The sequence below is a fragment of the Perissodus microlepis genome, chromosome 4, assembly GCF_051167445.1.
Source record: "Perissodus microlepis isolate ML-2025 ecotype Zambia chromosome 4, ASM5116744v1, whole genome shotgun sequence".
NCBI classification, from domain to species: Eukaryota; Metazoa; Chordata; class Actinopteri; order Cichliformes; family Cichlidae; genus Perissodus; species Perissodus microlepis.
This window is the reverse complement of record NC_140464.1, coordinates 28,280,341-28,304,159: the sequence shown is the minus strand read 5'-3', so window position 1 is coordinate 28,304,159 and position 23,819 is coordinate 28,280,341. Positions and strand designations below refer to the sequence as shown.

Genomic DNA, 23,819 nt, shown 5'->3' with positions numbered 1-23,819 from the left:
ATTGTAACAATCCCGTTTGATTTCAACTTAGATTTTATTTATTGATTCTTAGATTTTACTTAAATTAATGGTCTGAGAGAACCGATGGTTATGAATCCAAGTATTGCAAACACAGCTGAGAAAATGTATTTCAGGAAGCACCCTGCAGCTTTTTTTCAGTTACCGATTTAGACATAGAGCAGTAGTTACAATAGTCACTCTCTTTTAGCTACGTGTTTGGTCTTTATCCAAATATGAGAGATATAATATTTATAACAGAAAATATGTTTCTTTTTTCTTGTAAAACAACTTCCTGGTAGGTGCCTGCAAAAGTTATACAAAATAACACAATAGTAATAGTAATGGTAAAAGTCTGCACAGTTCCATCCCAGGAGTTCCTTTCATGTTTTCTGCCATATTTCAAACATTCACTAATTTTGCATCTCTGCACTTATTTCTGTGAAAATTAAAATGAGTGACACAAAGCCAAAACAATCCCTTTAATGTTCTGTTTCACTGAAACACAAACAGTACAGGCAGTACAAAGCATGTAGGCAACATGAGGAAAAAGCTTTATAGTCATCAGTAAATCGATGCTTTAACCACACCTGTTTCATCCTAAAGGGACACACATATAGTCAGCCTGTCCTTTGGTCCATACAAACATACTGCGTCTTTATCCTATCTGTATATAATTTGCTTTGTAGCGTAACTTGGTGCTTTTGGGGGATGAACAACACAATCAGCACATTAAGCCCAACAACAGATACCCACAGTCAAACACATGTACCACAGTGCATTGAAAACATCTGATGCATGATAGTGAAGGAGGGTAAGAGAGACTGGTACCTTCAACCAAAAGCACTTCAGACTGAACCAACTGCTTCCTTCTTTAAAACATCACACTTTTAACTAATCCTAACATCACAGTGAAGCTACAAATAATATTTGGAGCCTGCTTCTAATCCACACACAGCTACCACTTGACTGGGAACAACCTTTAGAAAGTTCGTCCTAAAAAACATAGTTTTATCAATCTCAATGGTGACGGCACAGATCAGGTGGGAAGATCATTTTCAGCTTTGGACATCGGGTGGAGAAGAGCTTCTGGTCATTACACAACCATCATTACATAAAGCTTTCCTGACCCTTTAAAACAAGCTGAAACAACCGTTTACACAACATTTACTGAATTTCTCATGTGTTTTTTTTTTTTCAAGTAAAAACACAGAATATTCTTTCAAATTATCCCTCAACTTTATTTGCTGGTGGCTTTTAACATGAACTGTATAGACAAGGCAGTGTTGTGACAGCTAACCACACTAAAAACATCTAGAGATAAAATATTGCTCACAGAACTATTAGTATTTGATACGGCAGTGACTCTAATCAGCCATATCAGACACGAACACCTGGGTTAAACACTACATCATGGGGAATAACTATCCAGTACGGTGTGGTCCCATTCACGTCACTGAGCTGTGTGGAAAATAATCCCGTCCGGCGTCTTCTACCCATTTTCACAGGCATGTTTCAGGATTGGGGGTCATGCCACCATTTAGTTGGGGCTCTTTCAAGAACTTTTCCACTTCCTGTGAGTCCACTGTTACGCTCTTTGGCCTGACCTCGTCTACTTTTTCTTTGTCTTTTTCCTCCTCCTCCTTCAACTCCTTCGATGCCTCCCTCTTTGTTTCCTTCTCTTGCTCCTCTCTCTCTCCTTTCTCCTCTTCATCATTTACCTCCGAAGGCCTGCTGCATACTTCTGTCTTGGTGTCATCTGTGACTGTGATGCACTCAAGTTTGTGAGATGGCTCCTGGGGCTTCCTTTTGATAAAGAAGAAGTTGCAGGTAGCTAGAACCACAGCGGAGAGGACCACCTCGCTTCCTGCCAGCAGGAAGACGTACATGTATTTCTTGGTGGCATCAAGCAGTCGGCCTGAAACGGAAGAACACAATGAAAGATGCAATTATATAAATGATTTTGCTTCATTTGTGACGATGCTGGTTTAAATAAACATATAGCGACACGTTTATGGATTCTTTATAATTATCTGAATTTCTGCACTCATAACTCATAAAATGTGCTTAAATCATCCTGTACAATAAAACTGTAGACAGAAAGTAACTAACCCTAACATATGAACAGTTTTTATGAAGTATACATGCAGTCCAATAAAAAAAAAACTAAGTGCATGTTTACCAGTCCAAAGCAATTAAAAGGGTAAGTACCCACATAGCAAGCAGGTCTGGCCCGGATCTGGTGTCAAGCTGGCACTTCTGACTGACCGGTGTCATGGCAGAGTGTATGTCAACCAGATGTGCACTAGGTCTGGCAATGACGCCACTGTTTATACGATGGCATGCCATATCTAGCTCGATTGTGGTTTGGTGTATGTGGCCAAGACCCATAGAAAACAGGTCTTCCCTGGGTCCGGCATCAGCTGGCACTTCTGACTGATTGGTGTCATGGCAGGGTGTATGTCAACCAGATGTAGGCCAGGTCTGGCAGTGATGGCACTGTTTATGTTCCTATTGTCCTATTTTAGTTAGAAGACTCAAATTCCATGTTGCAATACTACACTGCTATGGTAGCCAACGTTTCAAATGCAGATTTGACAGGTTTGTGAGTGTACACTTTATCCAAAACCTAGTGACGGTTTACTCATCTTTGCCAGTGGATGGCTGTAGCTCAGGAGGTGGAGCAGGTCACCGACTGATCGGGAGTTTAGTGGTTCCCTGTCTCCTCCAGTCTGCATGTCAAGAGTGTTTATGTGAATGAATGTAGTTAGGAAGCACTCAGTTTAGAGAAAGTGTGCGATTGGGTGAATGTGGCATGTTGTATAGAGCACTTCTGGCACATGTTGTTATTACATGGCTTGATTAAGGTACACATTAGGCTGACATCAGGCCAGAGCTGAAACAGTTCTGGGCCAGCAGTGTGTCTACAACTGGCCCGTGGCTGCACACAACTTACACATGGCCCACATACCGCAAAGAATGACAGCCCTTTGGTGGCTCAGATCAGGTTTGCCAGAGGTAATTCACACATGGGCCAGCACAGGACCACCAGTGTGTCTGCAACTGGCCTTGTGCTGGCCCATGTGTGGATTACCTCTGGCAAACCTGATCTGAGCCACCAAAGGGCCATCATTCTTTGCGGTATGTGGGCCATGTGTAAGCACATTGTGTGGGCCCGATCCGAGCCATACCAATTTTGCTATGTGGGCATGAGCCAGGTGCTGTTTATCAAATGGTTTTGACTAATTGATCATCAGCAATGTGAACACCTCTTTAAAAATCATTTTGGCAGTTTACCAGCCTGGTCTTTACTGGCTACAATTAGCATGTTCATAACTGTCCAGTTAGAAAAAGATGAACAAGTATGAACAATGTCCTCTGGACAGATAAAACCAAAGTGGAGATGGCCATTAGGCACAGCGCTACATCTCATGCACGGCGGTGGAGGAGTGAGGATTTGTGTTTGTTTTGTTGCAGCGGGATGTTGACCCCAAGCACGGCAGCCAAGCTGCAACAGAATATATGAAAAAAAGTGTTGCAATGGATCTCAACCTGATTTAAATGCTGTGGTAAGAGAGCTGTGCTTAATTGAATGCCAGCAAACCTCCATGACCTGAAGTAATGCTGTAAAGAAGAGTGGGTGAAAATCTTAAATCTTTCACATGATTTGAGATAGTGATAAAGTGGTACGGAGAACAGTTACTTCAAGTTATTTTTGTTAACAGTGGTTCTACAGCTACTGAACTGTGTATAAGACATGAGCCAATTAAATAATCACTGAAGTCCCAACTATGAACCGTTGGTCTTGGATACAACCTCATATCTTCCTGTTTGGCTCACAATCAACAGCTACTACCAAATAAAACAAGTCTTCCTTTTAAACGCAGACTTCACGGAGGCCAAATGTAAACTCAAAAGCAGCTTTATTGCTGATACAAGGGAAATGATGCAAAACTATACCGGGACATGTATGAACTAGTAAACAAAGAGGCAAACTGGGAAACACACAGCCATGAATGAGGGAGACTGGACAGAAGAAAACAAAAGGCTTAAATACACAGGGAATGACGAGGGAACAGGAAGCTCATGAGGAACGCAGCTGGGCCAAATTACACACAACGAGACAGAGGACGCAAAGCTAAACATAACACATGAGACAGGGTACCGTCAAAGTAAGAGAAGCAAAGCAAAACATGGCACAGACGGGAGACTACCAAAGTAAAACAGGAAGTAACGGAAACACACACACAGAGGCGCTGGGTCAAATGGCCCAGGATGGTGACACTGACCTGCACCCGGTGGCCCCACCAGCACAGCAATGGCCTCCATGAGAAGCACAAGGCCAATGGCACTGGAGAACTTCTCAGTACCGACAATTGCCATGAGAACTTCAAACTGTAGGGCACCCACCATCCCATAGGAGATGCCAAAAAAGACACAGAATACCACCAGAGAGGCATAGTCTTTGGCCTGGGAACAAACATAAAATAGTGAACAGAAACCTTCAATGTTTGGACTTCATTTTCCAGTTCAAGGAAGTATGTGATCACTCACCTGTGAGCCAATTAGGTCAGTGACTCCATTGAAGAGCATAGCAAAGCTGAAGAGGTAGACGCAGCGAGGCCGGACCCATTTGAGTCCAGCGATTATACCGCACGTTGGCCGTGCAAAAATATCAATGAATCCCAGGATAGTAAGCAGTAAAGCAGATTTGGTGTCTTCATTTCCCAGCTCCTTAGCGTAACTAACAACAAACACAGGAGGCACGAACAGTCCCAGCACCATGATGGATGCCGCCACAGTATAGATGACAAAGCCACCATCTTTAAACACGGAGAAGTCCAGAAGTTTGGCTTTTGGCTTCTTCTTCTCCTCTTTCCCCTCTTCCTCCTTGTCATTGTCCTCTTCTAAGCTCTTGGCCTTGAGATTCTTTGGGGCCACCAGAGGCTTCATGAGGGCCCCGCACACACAGCAGTTCAGCAGGATACCACCAAGGATAAGAAATCCTCCCCTCCATCCATACTGATACTGAAGGACCTGTCCCAGTGGCGAGAGGCAGCAAAGGGCCACGGGGCTTCCTGCTGCTGAAAGGCCATTGGCCAGAGGACGCTTCTCGCTGAAGTAGCGGTTCAACATAATCAGAGAAGGTTGGAAGTTCAGGGCTAATCCAAGACCTGCAGCAAATAAAAGAAAGGGTTACACTCTTCAGCCTTTTTAACTTGAACTTACCTACTTTCATTAACATAGTTTTCTTTTTCCCTACATTTCTACATGATATGGAGACAAGCATTTCAAGATGTTTCTAACCTTACTCTAATGTTTGAGATATGCTCATGCAGAGCTTGTTTACATGACATCAGCCATATGATTTAATATCTCTTAATGGGTATAATGATGCAAACTTTCTGACAGCATCTCCTGTAAAGTATTTGTGGTGTTGTTACCTTGTAACCTTTGTACCACTAACCTACATTACGGTTTCAAATGCTGCTCAATGATCCGATAAGCACTTGTGGTGGAGTATACTTTCACTGTAACCTTAACCCAGGCGGCACACCGGGGTGTTCTCATTATCAAAGCTGCAGGCTTGTCTCAGTTAAACACAAGGTGTCCATTGGTGAAGGGGCTTATTTGAGTCAAAGGAGCTTGCAAAGAAAAGCGTCTGGACTTCTTTAAGTTACTTGAAGACGTTTCACCTCTCATCCGAGAAGCTTCTTCAGTTCTAAGGTCAAATGGTGGAGAGTCCCAGATATAAACCTAGTGGGAGTATCCCCCCACAGAGGGACAAAAGGACCCCCTGATGATCCTCTAATCGCCTGAGCCAAGGTGTGAAACTGGGTGTGGGTCCCAATCAGCCAGAGTTTCGGGTGTGTTCATTGTGAAACCTGGCCCCACCTTATCATGCGAATTCCTGAGGTCAGATGGCCCAGGATGTGAGTGGGCGTTAAGGCGTCTGGGAAGGGATCTCAAAACTGGATTATAGATGGCAGAGAGTTGGTGTCGTAAACCCCCGCCTCTGTTCAAAGATGGTCGCTCACAGTGGACATAGATGGCTTCTTTCACTCCTCTTTCAAACCATCTGTCCTCTCTGTCCAAAATGTGAGCATTGGCATCCTCGAAAGAGTGTCCTTTATCCTTAAGATGCAGATGGACTGCTGAGTCTTGTCCTGTGGAGGTGGCTCTTCTGTGTTGTGCCATGCGCTTGTGAAGTGGCTGTTTGGTCTCTCCGATGTAGAGGTCTGGGCATTCCTCACTGCACTGTACAGCATACACCACATTGTTAAGTCTGTGTTTTGGCGTTTTGTCTTTCGGGTGAACCAGTTTTTGTCTGAGCGTGTTGCTGGGTCTGAAATGCTGGGATGTCATGCTTGGAGAAAACTCTCCTAAGTTTTTCTGATACACCGGCTACATAGGGGATGACAATGTTGTTGCGTCTGTCCTTCTTATCCTCCCTCGCTGGTGTCTGGTCTTCTTTTCTGTGCCTCTTTGCTGACTTTAAGAACGCCCATTTAGGATAACCGCACGTTTTGAGTGCTTCCTTTACATGTGTGTGTTCCTTCTTTTTTCCTTCAGGCTTAGAGGGAACATGTTCTGCCCGGTGGTGTAGGGTCCTAATTAGGGTCCTAATTTGAGCCCAGACCACAATATTTCCCAAACTTAACCAAGTAGTTGTAAGCCGGTGTACCTTACAAAGCACGTTTTGGTGTTTATAAACCTAAGAAGCTTATAAAAAGCCCAATAGGGGAGGGCGCAGGAAGGAAAAACAAATGCAGAACAAGCAGGGATAATTTGATTATGATGTATTGAAATATAGGAAAAACATTAATGCATTCTTCTAATAATTGTATTGTAATCTATTCTTAATTTATTGGGCGTAAAGCATTGTGTGATTTTATTTGACAATGTACAAGTGTTCGTGACCTGTAATGACTCCAGCAGTGAGGTAGATGTGGATGATACTTGTGGCAAAGGAGGCCAGAATCATTCCCAGAGAGGCAAAGAGGCCCCCCACCATCATCACTGGACGACAGCCGAAGCGGTTCACCAGCACGCTGCACAGGGGACCTGGACAAAGTGTAACATAGTATGACTGCATGCATCAGGCGCAGTGTGCAGCACATGAAAAGAAAAGCGGCGAGCATTAAGGTACAAACACAAGCATTTTCCAAAATTTCATTTTTTATATCATTGTTAATATGATATAAAATATCCCTCTGAGAATATGCAGATACATTATTTTCAAAATGAGATCATCAAATCCTCGAGCTAACCCTTATTTCTTTACACAAAGCTCAAGAAACGAACCAGTGTTTGTGTCTGCACGTCAGACAAATTTGCAAAGAGACACTTTTTAATTAACACACAATTTGTTCCAATTTCTTAATCTGAATCTTAGGGTGATGCCATGGATTACACAGTTTGACAGCAAAAAAAATAATATTTTTGCACCAATAAGTCGATTCGCAAAGAGCTACTAGCTGAAAACATGACATCTGAGCATGGTGTGTGTTTCCCTCTTTCTGTCCTGCTCACGCTTCCGGGATTCCTGTTATGTTTGATCCAGGGCTGCAGACTGTGGAGTTTTGTTCTGTGCCTGTCTCCAGTGTTCAGTGCTCGATCCTTATCTTGAAAATAACATATTTCTAACAAATAAAGTCAAATGTTTAGGATGTAATGGGGCAAAAGGGAGTTTCAAAAAGCTTCTATTGCAGTATTTTTTTTAAATTAAAGAACTGCATAGGTACATAATGCTTCCAAGTACAAAGAGTAAAAAAAAAATGTGAATACTGAATACAACGTGTAACAGCCTACCTGTGCCATAGAGCATGGCCAGCAGTATGGAGGAGATCCATGCAGTGTCGCTGTATCCAACACCAAACTCCCTGATCAGCTCTTTGAAAAATACGCTGATCGCTTTTGGGAAAGCATAGGAGAAGCCTGTGATGACAAAACAGCCAGCCAGCACTGCCCAGCCCCAGCCTCCGTCTGGAGCCTTCACCCTGGAATTACCCACATCCAATGCAACACCTCCCATAGTTCTTTAGGGCTGTATCTTAAAGAAGGCAAATGGAGAAGCTGGAAAAAATAAATAAAAGCAACAGCAAGACGGGGATTTAGTCTGTGTCTAATTCAGTCCTGCATGAAGTGCCTATGTTCTAATAACTGCAACAACATCTGTTCTCTGTAATTATGAGGAATCAGAGAGATGCATGGTACTCTAAGCATGGCTAGCTCTCAGTTCAGAAGTCTTCACTGTAATACATCATGTGCATCAACAGCTGTAGACTCAAGTTATGCTGATTGGCAGAGAAGAAAGATTTTTAGTAGACAGGATCCGTGAACACCCACAAAGAATCAAAACTGTCAAATGAAACAGAGTGCACACTTTATATTCATTTTTTTAATGTATTGCACATCTTGTTAGCCACACATTCTAAAAAATGTGGCCTCAGTAGTTTAAATACATCGAGGTGACAGATATATCATAATTTAATCAGATGTTCCAAGATGATAACAAACAGAAAATGTCCCATTGCCACTGCAGTGTGTGTGTGGAAACGTCGTTAGTTTGGTTCCAACTATTATCCCAAACCAAAGACACCGAGGAGTTTTGTTGTTGGTTGACCGAGTCTGACACCTCACCTCAATGCGATGGATCCCATGTTTTATGTTTTCCCCTCTCCCTCTTACACGAGTGGAAAGATAAGATAGTGGTCACAGACTTTAGACAGACGTCATAACAATCGATGACTCATGTAATTCATTTTTTATGTCTCCAAAAACTTTGTGGATTATTTAAGAACTGACCAGCAAATAGATTTTCTGTGTGTAAAGTAAACGACCAAGAAAACAGTTTAATCCTGAAAATATTATCATTTCTTTCCAAGTAAAATTGCTAAAGTAGAGATTAAAGAAATCAAAATAACTCATCACTGTATTTACTATTAACTAACTAGGTAAATAAACCACTGGTAAGTGTTAAAACTTGTTCAAATATAAAGAGTCTTATCTTATTTTAATACAGCTGTTAATGCTTGTTCAGCCTCATTTGCTTCAACCAGTTGTTATTTATAAGACAGCAGAGAGTTACATGTCATCCTATAATGCTTTGTAATGGACTAGCTCAGAGATTTACAGGCTCACTGGTCCTCTGGAGCGATCATTGGCTTTTACCTCACAACCATACATCAGCACCACCACTTACACGCCGATAGTTTCATGTATTGTATGTAAATCCAAATTATATATCAGTTTTTATTTTGGCGTGGAGGAGGGGTGGGCTTAGCTGCTTAGATGCTCAGCTGCTGGTGGGACAGTGAGGAAACAGCCAGTGGCTCCATCAGTTAATTTACGATCCCCTGAAGAAAGAGAAGGATTGAAATGCAGGCTGGGCTCTTGTTAAACAATCAGCAATCCTTTGTCTCTACGAAACACGAGCATTTCAAGCCTCGTGCTGTCAGGATTGTGACGTGACCAACCTAACAAATTTTAAAAACCCCGCAGGCCACCAGAGCCTGTGCAATGCTCAGTCCCCAGGGCAATATCCTACATTATTACACAGTCACAATAAGGAACATATCTTAGGACTATTGTTTGGACGATGATATCTGCTTTCCAAAATGTCCAGAGTGTCCTTGAAAAACAGATGAAGTTACATCTCTGCTAAAATCGACTTGATTTATGCTGCACTGCTTATCCACAAATAACTCAAGTGCACTCTGTTGTCGCAGACGGATGAGCCAAAACGCTAAAATGTTGCATTTTAAGTTTTCTGCTGCATGCATTCACAAAATTAGGGAATGTAGTTTTAAGGCCTTAATGGTAACTGCCCCAAACCTAAATAAATTATTGAATACATAAAATCTGAATTTTTCTTTTACTACAATATTTTAAGTGTATTTTTTAAAACTACTTCAGTAACATTTTTCCATTTTTAGCTTTTAAAAAATGCTGTTTTCCTTTTCTGTAGCCAAGAAAGGTAAAAATTTAAAATATATGTAATATTGTATATTCTGTAACTTTATAGGTTGGCCCTCTATAGTTTATTGTTATTTATAGGAAGAACAAAGTACAGTTATGGTATAATATCATGAAGGAATGACTGTTTTGTGCTGGGACTTTAAAACTGCACTAATCAATATTTCCATGGTAACAGTGGATCAATTTACGATGTGTACTCACACTGATTAACCCACAATTGTCCCCTTTCCTGTGTTCTGCTCAACAGAGAGTATTTTTTTACTGAGGTTAATAACTGCTGATTCCAGCTTCACTCAAACCATCACTTTATTTTCAGACAGCTGTTTTCAGCAAAACGCTCTAAAAACACTTGCTTCACTATGAACACAACATCCAGCATTTTGAAGCATTTTTCTGCTAACGAGTTACATATTTCTCTCAAGAGTTCACAAAAATCCAGAGACTGTATATAAAAGACAGACATAGCCACTGTAATCTGATTTTAGGTGATGGTGTATCAACCCTGTGCCTGGTTCAAAGTGTCTTAACTTGTTTATGTCTTCTTTAGTTAATAGAAATACACTTCAAAAAGAATCTGTGTTTGTTTTAAACCTTTCAAGCTTTTTATAAGTATTACTCATGCACGGCACATCTATAAGCTCAGTTTTTAACAGCTCACTGTGTACACTGCACCCCATGGTCTCATGGTGTCCCAGGTACCCAACATTTGAATCACTCTTTACTCTTTCCAGCAGACTGAGAATAATTTATTCTACAGCCTCCCTCTGCTAATGTGGTTATATTAGCACATTATTTTAGCACATGAACCCCCCCCCCCACATTGCTGCTGTATGGTTTTCCGTCTGTTCCTGTGCAAACTAACAGCAGAGCTGTATTTTTTGTCTGTTTTTTAGTGAGTTAGCAGGTGGAATATTATATTTAGATTTAAACTAGGTAGCTAACTTCCTGCTAACTTCTAACTCAGCTAAATCTTATAAACCCTCTTCTGTGTGGATGTTTATTGCAACACCCAGGAAAAAAGCCACACTGAGAATTTTATTGGATTTTCTTCATTGTTATTTTAGCAGCTCTTAACTTTCAGTGGTGCTGTTTTTGATTTTGAATTGTCAGACTTACCTTAAGATTACTGTTTTAGTACTATTAGTATTAGTAACAGTATTTTTTTAACCACATTTTAAAGAGAAGATGTTGTTTTCAGTAATACTTAAAACTAGTGACTGAGACCATGAATTACTTTCTTTTTGAAAGCACAAAGTATCCCTTTGCTGTCCATGAGAAAGGAGCCTTTTAAGCCTTATGTTTATCTTTTATCTTTTATATACAGTTTGTGTAAAGACCGAAAAAGAAAGTAAAGTGATTATACTTTATTTTATGTTAGAAATATGCCTTTGTCCAGTGGATGATCATTCATCTTTGTGCCTTTTAGAAGAAAATTAAAAAAAAAAAAAATTCAAACCATTTTACATTTCTCACATTTTTAAAATAAAATAATGTAAACCAGAAGTCTAAAGTCAGGAAATGTATACAAAATATTTGAAACACTAAGGTTGAGAAAATGTATACAAAATAACTTAAAAAGGGCTTTTATAGCTTTGATGATGTCATTGGCTTATTGATTTATTTTTAGTCTTTTTGTTTTGTATGTGTCTTTTTTTTTTAATAAATTAATTTAGGTATGAATTCGACAATTTGACATTAACAATATTTCGATTCCAATATAATTTTGATTTTAACATTTTAAGATAAAAGTTTCAAGACTAAAGCAACAAATCCTTGCTGTGTGTATACCAACGCCACTCACATCCCAACAGGGGGGGGTTGCATCGTGAAAAGCCTATAAGCTATTATCCCTGAATACTGACGCACACCTATGACAAAACACTATCACGACACGCAGTCAGAGTCGCGTGAGGAAACATGCATGAAAATTGACCTATCATGAGTCCCATGAATATGTGTCACTGTGGCAGAGACTTTTCTGCTCCAATCGTCTCTGAATGAAGTTGAATTTCTATATAATACGTATACTGTATATAACAGGGAGAGTTAATGGTTCCATCAGTGATATCAGGAGCTAAATCAATGCACACACACAGAACAACTGTTGAGTGTCTTACCGGGTGATGCTGTCCTGCCCTTCCTCCAGCCTTCTGCTTCAGCACCGGAGATGCGCGTTCCTCCCCGCACGTCTGCCTGCAGATCATCACAACGGCATATACAAGGAAGCCCCCTTGCTGCTGGGTCCTAAAGCCTACACCCCACTGACGTCACTCAGCAGCATCCAATGATGAGCTTTGCTTTTTTAGTCCTTTGTTTTTATTGGATAGTCTAGGTGATACCGGAACTGGTGATTACTGTTTTCCTTACGAGTGCATGCCATGGGAGTATTATGGATTTCAGATAGGAAGTCTCAATATAAGGATGCAGCTGGATGTAGTACTTCTGATAATAACAATTAAATCAAGTCTAAAATCTGCCTTTAATTATTCAGTTGCACAAAATAAAGGCTGGGTTTTGAAAAGCCTATAAAACGATTTCCTGGGTGTTGTTTGCAACAGCAGTGACGTTGTAGTAGAAATCCAAGCATACAGATTCATTTAATTTGTACTGAAGACCTTGGAGGACTTCAATAAAAAGGTATTTGAAATCAAATACTGCTGTGGACTCTGTGTGACACACAGTGGGGACCGCATAGAATAAATGTGGGTTTGCCCTGCCCACACAATCCCATAGTTCACCCATACCTGCCCACAGTGGGCCTTCACGGGTATGTTTGTTAGGTATGGTTGGCAAAACAGCCAATTTGGACAGAATGCAAAGTTGTTGCCATGACAGCAGGTAATATGCTCCAAAGAGGCTACAAGTTCCAAACATCTTTACACGCAACAGAAGAGTTCAATCGCTCCAGATTAGCTTTAGTTAGGTACTAAAGCTAAGTGTCCAGTCAATCCAAAAGTGCCAACCTAATGTGAAATTTGGTGAAAATCCCCGCTTGTTATAAGTCAAAAAGAGTGAAAGTCTAAAAAAGAAAATTGAAGAAAGTGTTTCAGAGATATTATGTTCATGAAAATAAGATAGAAGAAAAACAACCTGTAAACATAACCCCTCAGGCCATGTGTCTCTGGGTTAGGGACACATTGTTTTTATTAAAAAAGCTTTGTTTTCAGATTCATAGTGCATTACTTAATAGAGGGTTAATCCTTTAAAGCCCACCATAGAGCCAAGTTCGCCAGAGCTTATCTTTATATCTTTACATGCTGTAGTGCCATTTTTGGAGCATTTTAAGTTGCTATACATCAATACAAACGATATATCCTAAAGTTTAATAATATATATATATTAAGTCCTTAGTTACTACATAACGTGCAAAAAAGTGCAATAAACTAAAAAAAAAAAGAAAGAAAATAATTTAAATTTTTTTACACATATTTGTAGTCACAGAAATTTCAGATATGTCCCTCAAAACTGTAAATGTACAAAAAAGTTGCATAAAATAATTTCTAACCACGGGAAATTTATTTTGCACAGTGTGCCTGGTCTCGTTCGTTCTTTAGTAACAAATAAGTCACTGTTCCATAGCTGTCCTCAGATGCATCTGCGAAATGATGTAACTGAGCAGTTTTTACAGTTCCAAAACTGTTGGTTTTAAAACAACGATCAACCTTAAACTCCTCCAGCTTGTAGAGCTCTTGCATCCAAATAGTCCATTCCTTTATAACTGCATCAGGTAATGCATCATCCCATCCAATCTTTTTACGACACAGATTTTGCAGACTCTTTTTAGCATTTAAGATTACTGGTGCCAACATTCCTAAGGGGTCATAAACAGAGCTGACTACAGAAAGGATGCCACGTCTTGTCAAAGGTTGATCTCTTAGAGTGATTCTGAACTTGAAAACGTCAGATTCAACACACCATTGAACGCCCAAAACTCTTTCCACTGGAAGCTCATCACTGATCAAGTCTAGATCCTTTATTTTGTTTGCTCTGTTACTTTCAGGTATTACAGCCAACACATTACGACTGTTACTTATCCATTTGTTCAGTGGAAAGCCTCCTTTCAAGCATATGGCACAGAGTTCATGATAGAGATCTATCGCATCCTCTTCTGTGGCTGCTGAGACGAGACAATCGTCAACGTAAAAGTTGTTCAAGATTGTATCCACGGCTTGAAGGCTAAACTGTTGTTTATGATCTTCAGCCCATTTCCTTAGTGCAAAATTTGCACAACTGGGAGATGATGTTGCTCCAAACACATGCACTGTCATCCAATATTCAACCATGGCTTGAGTGTAATCTCCGTTGGGCCACCAAAGGAATCTCAACATATCTCGATCCTCCTCTGGTATTTTAACCTGATGAAACATGGCTTTAATGTCTGCTGCAATGACAACAGGTTCTTTACGAAATCTTGTCAGAACTCCAATTAACGTGCTGGTCAAGTCTGGACCTTGTAAGAGCTTGCTATTTAGCGACACTCCTTGATACTTGGCTCCACAGTCAAACACCACTCTAAGGGTTTTCTTCTGCGGATGCAGAACACATTGGTGCGGCAAATACCATTTCCTGCCATCCGTCCGTTCTAAGTTGTCCTCTGGTACCTTTTCTGCATAACCTTCAGAGATCATATCTGCCATAAAGCTGTTATAGTCCTGCAGAAAAGAAGAGTTCTTCATAAGTCTTTTCTTCAGATTCTGAAGGCGTTGTTCAGCAACACTTTTATTATCTGGCATGCAGACCTTTAAGTCTTTCAATGGGAGTCCAATATAATAATGACCATTATGTAGCTTAGCAGTATTGGAAACTTTATCCAAAAACTGTTGGTCTTCCTTAGAAGGTTCTTTCTCATCTCTGGCACACTCTGGAAAATCAGTTTTAAACTGCTGATTCCACAGCTCATCAAGTTTCACCACTGAAACTCTATTGACACTTATCTGTGGCTGATTGTGAGCTTCAGTTTGAGTCTCACCCAAAGGTCTGTTTACTATCCAGCCAAGGACAGTTTTAACAGCATACAGTCCGTCTCCAACACTTCTAATGACATCCAGTGGTTCCAGAGCCTTTGGCACATTCGAGCCAATTAGGAAATCAATTTCAGAGTCAATTTCTGGCAGATGTACAGACTTCAAATATGGCCACCGGATTATATCGTTCTGGTGAGGAACGTTTCCTTTATGCACAGGCATAGTGAACTGAGTATAAAGAATGGGAAGATCACAAAACTCATTCCCGTCTAGTCCAGCGACTTCTAAATCTGCAATAATATCCGTTTCAACAACTTTATTTTGTCCCATAGTTCTCAGCAGAATGTTGGATCTTCTTCCATGAATTTTCAGCTTATTCATCAGCTTCACTGTGCAAAATGATACAGTGCTGCCTGGGTCAAGAAATGCATAGGTGTACAATGTTACATTTCCTTTCTTGGCCTTAACTTTCACAGGCACGATTGAAAGTTTGAATTCATCTTTACCGGCCCCAGTAAGAGCACTGGTCTGAATAGAGACTATGGCACGATCTTGAGTTTGTTCCTTTGATTCTTGTTCTTTACTCATTGTCTTTTGATAAATGTGTAACATTTGAGGATGCTTTAAACCACACGTCTTGCAACTGAGGCGCTTTTTGCAGTCTCTACTAATGTGTCCTTTACAAAGACATCCGAAACAGACTCCATTCTCTTTTAGAAAAGTGATTTTGTCTTTTTGCGTTTTTCTTTCCAGCTCTTGACAATTTTCTAAGGTATGTTCACCTTTGCAAAACAAGCAACTCCTTATTTGTGTGGCTCTTTCTTTTTCCTTAACTTTGTCAAGGAAGTTAGGGAAATAGGAAACATTAGAACTGTAAATGTTTTCTTCCTTGTCTGCAGATTAACAGTCCACAGGTTGGGTGCTCGCACTCTGATTCGTTCCCTGGAGATGAAGGAGAGAGAGCTCAGAGGACAGCAAGATGGAGGAGTGAAGGAGAAGGTGGTGCAGCTCAGTGTCCAATCAGGAGTGAACAGTTCTTTCACTGCCTTCATTGCTGTCAACAAAGACAACAGAGAGGCGATCCAAGGACCTCTGCACCGCAGACATATTCTACCACCCTGTGAGGTTTGTTTAAAGCAAACAAAGCAATACCATGAAAGTGTTAACAGCAGGATGTCAGAGTCAATAGAGAGGACTCAAAAGAGCAACTTCAAATCAAACTATTTATGTAGTAGGTGTTTCTTTGCCAATGTCTTTTCCCTGCATTAGAAAGTAATAAGCCAAATGGAAGTACAACACACATCTATGCATTTCTATAAAAACTGACCTGCCCTGAACTTATAATCTCTCTCTCTCTCTCTTTGTTTTTCCTTAAAGTGATGGCTGTCCATTCTTCCTGTAAAAGGTGTAAATATAAACCTGAATGAATGGGAGTAGAAACTGTGTGTGCGCATGAAGACATGCTTGTGTCACTGAGATTTAACAGATTTATATACGTTCACGTAGCCAAGTGATAATCATATATAATAATCACTGAATAGTAATAATGTTATTGAACAGGTTAAACATTTAGATATCACAAAAAGTTGCAAAAAAGCAAAAAAAAAAAAAGAACACACACAGCTGTGAAGTCAGCTGCACATGAATAACATTAGTGCAATGACAACTTTAATCAGAGTGAGTTCAGAAGATCCAAAAGTGGGACACTAAAAACAAACTAGTGAAAGCAAAAAGTGACTTTGAAAAATTTATTTCAAGGAATTAAAACACTGATAGGAAAAAAACTAAACATGAGAAGAATGGCAATCCTGCAGCGACCAATCAAAGAAGACTGTAATGGCTGCATTGTAAAGAAGTGAGTGAAGAAAGCTGATTTTTTTTTTAGTTTTTCTGAGATATGCAGAGTTTTAACGAACAATTTGAACACTATTATTCATTTACATTATTTGTTCTCAACAGAGATGGGCAGTAATGCGTTACAAGTAACGTGTTACTGTAAACCGATTACAGGCACTTGCCCTGGTGGCCATTCTTTCAGTGGGCATTTCTCAACAACAACTACAAACACTAGTGAAGTGAATGGGCATTTAATTAAATAATGAAAGATTTAATTCAATAATTAATGGCATATTTAATTCATTCATTTTGTCACTCCTGGCCCTCCACACCTCACTGCCATGATTGTTTGTGTAGTTATTGGATTCTAAAACTACTAGAATAGAATAGAAAACCCATAAGATGCAGTCTCTGTTTTTTCTTCACCTTATTGATTTGAACTGAACTGAAATAAATCCGTTCTTTTCTGTATGGTAATGACCAGGACCTGTCCCAGCTGTCTCTGGTGGATTCAGTATTGTCTCCAATGTTTCTGATAACTTCCAGTTGCAGGTGAGGAATGCAGTGACTGACAGACTACCCCTCCTTGATTTAGGACCCATGCCAAACACTGAGTAAAGACTTCCTTGCATTAAACCTGCATAGCTGTTTTCACATTTATAACAAATCACCTAAGTGACCAGCAGTGATCGTATAGTTAGTGCTCTGAGTTGTTGCCTAAACAACCCCTCTTCAAATCGGAGTTACAGCAGAGAGAATATGGCACTGAAGCAATGATGACAGCTTTAATAACCTATTTCATCTTCAATTATTCTTGTATGAAATTCTCTTAAAGTAGCAACTGAATTTCAACCAACTCAGCTAGCTCTGCATATTTTATTTCCTCTGTTAAAATAAAATGTGGCGGAGCCCAGCTGTAATTGTACCTTGCATTAATATGCTGTATTATTGATGGTGACACAGCACTGCTTAGCATGTCGTCCTGAATCTCACAGGTGTGCCGATGACCTGTGCAGTATATGAGGCACTAAAATCCTGGTGGATTTCTGGGATACGAACAGGAGGGAGTCATGTGAGCTCTATCAATATTGCACCACTTACGTCTCAGACCTGTATTTATGTATTTATGCACTGAAATCGCGCTGTAATATCCAGTTAACTGTCCACATTTGTACTCTGTTTTTCCATTTATTATATTTTTTTCACATTAATTTGTCTGAAAAAAGATCCACGTAGTAACCAAAGAGAGCCTAAATCAATGGTCTCTAATAGCAGCCAAATTATAAGAGCTTTCATTAGTGATGGTGAGATGAAGCCTTGTGATGAACTGAAGCTTTCCATCCAACTGGTCGACTCGTGGTTCGAAGCATTGTGACGATTCATTGGCTCTACTGTGCCATCAAGTGGACGATTAAAGTCAGATAGGCTCAATGATTATAATGATGTGATGTGTAAACCTCTAAACTTAATAAATAAATTGTTTTCATGGTTATTTATCCCGAATATTGTCTCAGTATGTCTGATACAAAAGAGAAAGTGGAAACTATCAGGACAGAGTTTTGGTATGATTGTGTAACTGTGTAATCATGCTTATGTACATCTGGACAATGACACAAACTAGTGTGTGGTGCTTCACTTTTTAATAAACTAAAAGACAGAAATCAGATTATAAGATCTGTGTTGTTGTTGATTTATATTATGGTACTTATCATTTGTGATATTTATTACTGTGTGCATACTGTGGAGATCAGAGAAATATTTTACTGCTATTGTTCATGGTCATCATCATTACCATTGCATTAATAACATAATCTACAGCACTGATATTGTATTCAGATGTTTAAACATATTGGCACCCAATTAGCCTTTATTACAGGTGCAGTTATAACCACTTTAAACTGTTGAGTTGAATTCATAATCTTAAATGCTTTTCAATGCTTTTTATAATCTTAAATGTTCATATGCTGGTTATGTTGGTCTGTATGGGAGAGGCCCCAGGCTTCAGTGTGTGAAAGACTAGGTTGCAGGCTGACAGGAAACGTAGGCTTTTGCAGAGCGTGCTTGTGAAAGTGAAACTAAAGCAGAGTCTAAGGGTAAGTTATTTTGAGGAGCAGTTTGGATGATGCTATTTGATTAACTAGGCTATTCATTATTATCTTTTATTCATTTATAATCTTAATATTAAGCTTTGAGTAGTGGCATTCATTTAAAGCATTTATTCAATATATTACATATATAGTTTTAGTGGATTGTTGCACATATGAGAGTGGCCTCTGTCTGGTTGTGAGTGTTAGTAGGTGAGGTGAGAGGTGAAACAAAGTGCAATTGAGGTCGGGAGACATATACACACACATCTTAGGCAGATTCATTTCTAGGTAAGAGTTCAGATATATTTTTCTTGCAACTGCATTTTGAGTCTGCAGAATTGACAGTTTTTGCTGCAGAGCATGCCCTGAGGTTTTGGAGAAGCGAGAGCGAGATGAGCTACCGGAAGCACCTGGCGTGGAGGCGAAGAAGATGTTCTTTCAAACTTTGTTAAAGTCGTTAATGGAACATTTGTGGTTTTGAAACTTATGCATGTATTGTATCTGCTTGACGCATGAGGGGGCGTCATAAAATTAAACCCTGATGGTATAAAACAACTGCTTGTGTATTGTCAGAGAGAGATCGATGCTGTCTGCGTACAATGTTCATCTCCCACACGTGTGTTCATTAAAATCATCGTTTGACCGACTCTCCTGGACCGGTGTTGTGATTTTGAATCCCTCCTGTATCCCTCCTCAAATGTCGTGATACCATGACCAACCGAGCTGTGGCTATTAAAGTCAACAAGAGCCGCCCTGATATTCTGCAACAGGCGAAACTGGAAATTTTCATCCTGGAGCAGCTGCGAAGGTTGGATCCAGATGCCGCCAACATTGTTCAATGGAACGGCTTTTTCCACGACGGAGAGCGGGTTTGCCTGAAATTTGAACTCCTTGATCAATGCCTGTGGGACTACATACGGGACCGGAAAAACCAGGGTCTCCCCATAAGCGAAGTCAGGCCAATTTTAAGTCAACTGACAAATGCTCTGTCCCACCTGGGTTCTGTGGGAATAGTGCATGCTGACCTCAAACCTGGAAACATCATGGTTGTAAACCGCCATGAGTCTCCCATCAAAGTCAAACTTATAGACTTTGGCCTCGCATGTCCTGCGTCTGCAGTGATGCCTGGTGACCGTGTGGGGACGGTTGGTTATTGTGCACCTGAGGTTATGCTTGGCCTTCCTTACAATGAAGCAAATGACATGTGGTCTCTGGGGCTGGTAGCTGTGGAGCTTGCTACAGGGCTGCCACTCTACCCTGGAAATGAAGACTATGATGTTTTGAAATTCATCATAGAGACTCAGGGTCAGCCACCAGATCATGTGCTAGACTCTGGCGTGTACACTGAAGACTATTTCATTGAAGACAAAGACAAGCAACAGCGCTGGACATTTAAGACTGACCAACAATTTCAGTATGAGACAGGATATGAGTCCCTGGAGACAAGATACATAATACTTACACGTCTGGATGACCTCGAACAGCTAATGATGCTTAGACGAGGACCAGAAGCTGGCCAATGTTTATTTGTCAGCCTAATTAAAGAGATGTTGGCCTTGGATGCACACCAGCGGATAACACCCTCTCAGGTTCTCCGGCATCCCTTTTTCAACCCTAAGAGTTCCCTGTGCATTGACATGAGTGCTGAAATATCACAAAACCCTGTGGTCTTTCAGCACCCTTCAAACTTGCAAAGCAAGAGATCACAGAAAATCAACTGCAGTTTTCAAAACTCGGTTGAATTTTCTCAGCAAGTAGTCGTCCGCACGTCAGCCAGTCCATCATTCAGCTCAGATGAGGTTGAAATAGTTAAAGGGAGCATTTTGGGAAACCACTACAAGGTAGAGGCTTTCCTCGGAGAAGGGGGCTTTGGTATTGTAGCCAAATGTCGCGACACAACAACCAACCAAGCTGTTGCCATTAAAGTCAACAAGAGCGACCCTGATATTCTGCAACAGGCACATGTGGAAATTTTCATCCTGGAGCAGCTGCGAAGGTTGGATCCAGATGCCGCCAACATTGTTCAATGGAACGGCTTTTTCCACGACGGAGAGCGGGTTTGCCTGAAATTTGAACTCCTTGATCAATGCCTGTGGGACTACATAGGGGACCGGAATAAACAGGGTCTCCCCATAAGCGAAGTCAGGCCAATTTTAGGTCAACTCACAAATTCTCTGTCCCACCTGGGTTCTGTGGGAATAGTGCACGCTGACCTCAAACCTGGAAACATCATGGTTGTAAACCGCCATGAGGCTCCAATCAAAGTCAAACTTATAGACTTTGGCCTCGCATGTCCTGCATCTGCAGTGATACCTGGTGACTTTGTGGGGACAGTTGGTTACTGTGCACCTGAGGTTATGCTTGGCCTTCCTTACAATGAAGCAAGTGACATGTGGTCTCTGGGGCTGGTGGCTGTGGAGCTTGCTACAGGGGTGCCACTCTACCCTTCGGAGAATGACTATGATTATCTGAAATTCATCATAGAGACTCAGGGTCAGCCACCAGATCATGTGCTAGACTCTGGCGTGTACACTGAAAACTATTTCATTGGAGACAAATACAAACAACAGCGCTGGACATTTAAGACGGAAGAACAATATAAAGGCTCTGTTCCAGGGACAGGACATGAATCCCTGGAGACAAGATACATAATACTTACACATCTGGATGACCTCGAACAGCTAATGATGTTTAGACGAGGACCAGAAGCTGGCCAACGCTTATTTGTCAGCCTAATTAAAGAGATGTTGGCCTTGGATGCACACCAGCGGATAACACCCTCTCAGGTTCTCCGGCATCCCCTTTTCAGCCCTGGCCTCTCTAACAGGTTCCCATGTATCAACACTGAAAGACCATACTGAATCAGTCTCCAGCATGGCATCTTCCACCCTGGACAAAAGTGATAAAAACACAAACTGGGGTTGGAAAATGATATTAACAGCAAATTACAATGCAAAAATTAATTAAGCTGCTTCAATAATGATCACTTTGGCTTTTTTTTTTTAATTTTCACTCCCCCCACCCCAACCAGTCGTGGCAGAGGGCTGTCCCTTCCTGAGCCTGGCTCTGTTGAAGGTTTCTTCCTTTTTAAAGGGAGTTTTTCCTTCCCACTGTCGCTAAATGCTTGCTCATAGGGAAATCTTCTGATTGTTGGAGTGGCCAAAACTCTAGGGGAAGTAGCAATTCTTGTGATAATTAAAAAAAAAAAAGCCTATCAATCTTCAAAGCGCAGCAGCGGACACCTTACCATCACATCAGTCCTTCAATCAGACCTAAAACACCACGTTTACAGAAATAAATTCCATACAAATTGGAAATAAATTGTGTAATAATTGTTGTTTTTGATTGTTTATAAATATATAGTGCTACCCTTCAGCCTCCTAGTAGACATACCTGTGATATAAATGTGAAACTCCTCTGATTTTCAGAAAAGTTGACCTCTGACCTTGAAGTCAAGGTCACTGAGATTTAAGCTTCACAGAGATTTTCAGTAGATACAACCATGGTATTGACTTGAAAATTCTACACTATCACAGACTTAGGTGCCCACAGCACCTCGCCATATACAAAAGATTTTTCTATTCATATATGTATTATTAGTTTATTTATTTCTTTATCCCGCTCTCTCTCTTTTTTTTAATTCACCTTTCTGTTGCGATGCTCTGGACATTTCTAAACCCCACAAGTTCAGCCTCAATTTTCAACCCAATTTTCCTATACTTTCACTTGAACACGTCCAGCCTTCACCTCTCACCAGTCCTCGTCCCCTCTTCTCACAGCTTCCTGTGTGGCCTCCCAAATCAAACACAGGCCCAAATCAGCCGTTTCTTCTTCTCTGTTCATTCTCTCTTCATCTTTTCAGTCTTTTCTTGGCGGTTAACTCCCAGCATGGCAAATATGAACTCAGACAGTCCAATGCAGTGCTTTCACACAGTCATGTCACTGGTACACTTTCCAGCTTGTAATTCAGAGCGCATGTTCCATTAACATACATGCTGCTGGACCCTTCAGTGTTTTAGGTCAGTTGTACTGTCTTCTGCCTGCTGTTAATTCTTCAAATCTACGGTGTTGTTCTGTCTGTCTTCTGTCTTCATCAGGAGATTGACTGTCCTTTAAGCTTCTCCTCAGGATAAGGGCAGGATGAGAGGTGAAGCTGTAAAATTTCAGCCAAAGCCTGGCCTGTTTGTCGTTCCAATTATGTTAATCTATCATTTTGCCGCTGTACTCATCTGAGGTTGAGCCAAGTCCATGGGCACCTGTATTAACCAGTGTTGGTCAAGTTACTTGAAAAAAGTAATCAGTAACTAATTACTGATTACTTCCCCAAAAAAGTAATCCCATTACTTTACTGATTACTTATTTTCAAAAGTAATTAATTACTTAGTTACTTAGTTACTTAGTTACTTTTTAAAAACACGATTTACAACCTGAATAGGTGATAAAGCGATAGATCTTTCAGCCCAGTTCTACTTTTTCTGCATAATCCATCATACAAAATGTAATCAAATGGAAAAGTCTCCTTTTTTAAACTTGTTTTATCAGTTTTAATCTTTTAACTTTATGCATCAAGCAAAAATTAAATTATATGCACCATTCTCTGACTTGAAGAAATTTGTTTAACATTTAAACCTATTTTCTGCACATTCCTGCACATAAAATAAAATATTTTTTGTGTTTACACACAGTCTTTCAAATAGATGCAAGTAAAACACAGCAGAAAATAAATAAAGTCAAAGACTAGCGGTCCTGTTGCTCTATTTTCACCTGTAAAGCAGGCGGAGGTTTACCCTGGTGCAGGTGTGCCGCAGCGGTCAGTGGAAGAATCCGCGAGTTTCTCTGTGAATTTCCCATTACGTCGTTGCGCACTCGGTGCTTGTTTAGGGGTTTTTTCGCTGTAAAAAGAAGTTTTCTTCCCACGCACAACGGACACTAATGTTTTTGTCACTTTTTATGG

The 23,819-nt window shown here is 40.5% G+C and overlaps 1 protein-coding gene across 1 annotated transcript; it reads right to left on the bottom strand.

Annotated features, from left to right (window-relative positions):
• Positions 1-464: 464 nt before the first annotated feature.
• On the bottom strand, positions 465-12,205 carry slc16a3a (solute carrier family 16 member 3a). The gene is made up of 6 exons (XM_084926890.1): positions 12,096-12,205; positions 7,810-8,073; positions 6,919-7,062; positions 4,552-5,171; positions 4,287-4,467; positions 465-1,915 (listed from the first exon to the last, which is right to left on the bottom strand). The coding sequence occupies exons 2-6, from the start codon at positions 8,030-8,032 to the stop codon at positions 1,500-1,502; spliced, it is 1,584 nt and encodes a 527-aa protein (XP_084783016.1). The 5' UTR covers positions 8,033-8,073; positions 12,096-12,205; the 3' UTR covers positions 465-1,499.
• Between the last annotated feature and the right edge of the window lie 11,614 nt (positions 12,206-23,819).

Coding starts and splice junctions, on each gene's coding strand:
- slc16a3a (XM_084926890.1), bottom strand. CDS start 8,032: ATGGGAGGTGTTGCATTGGATGTGGGTAATTCCAGGGTGAAGGCTCCA. Junction 5,172..6,918: donor CACTGCTGGAGTCATTACAG/GTCACGAACACT, acceptor TATTTGCTGCAG/GTCTTGGATTAGCCCTGAAC. Junction 4,468..4,551: donor CTGACCTAATTGGCTCACAG/GTGAGTGATCAC, acceptor GTTTGTTCCCAG/GCCAAAGACTATGCCTCTCT.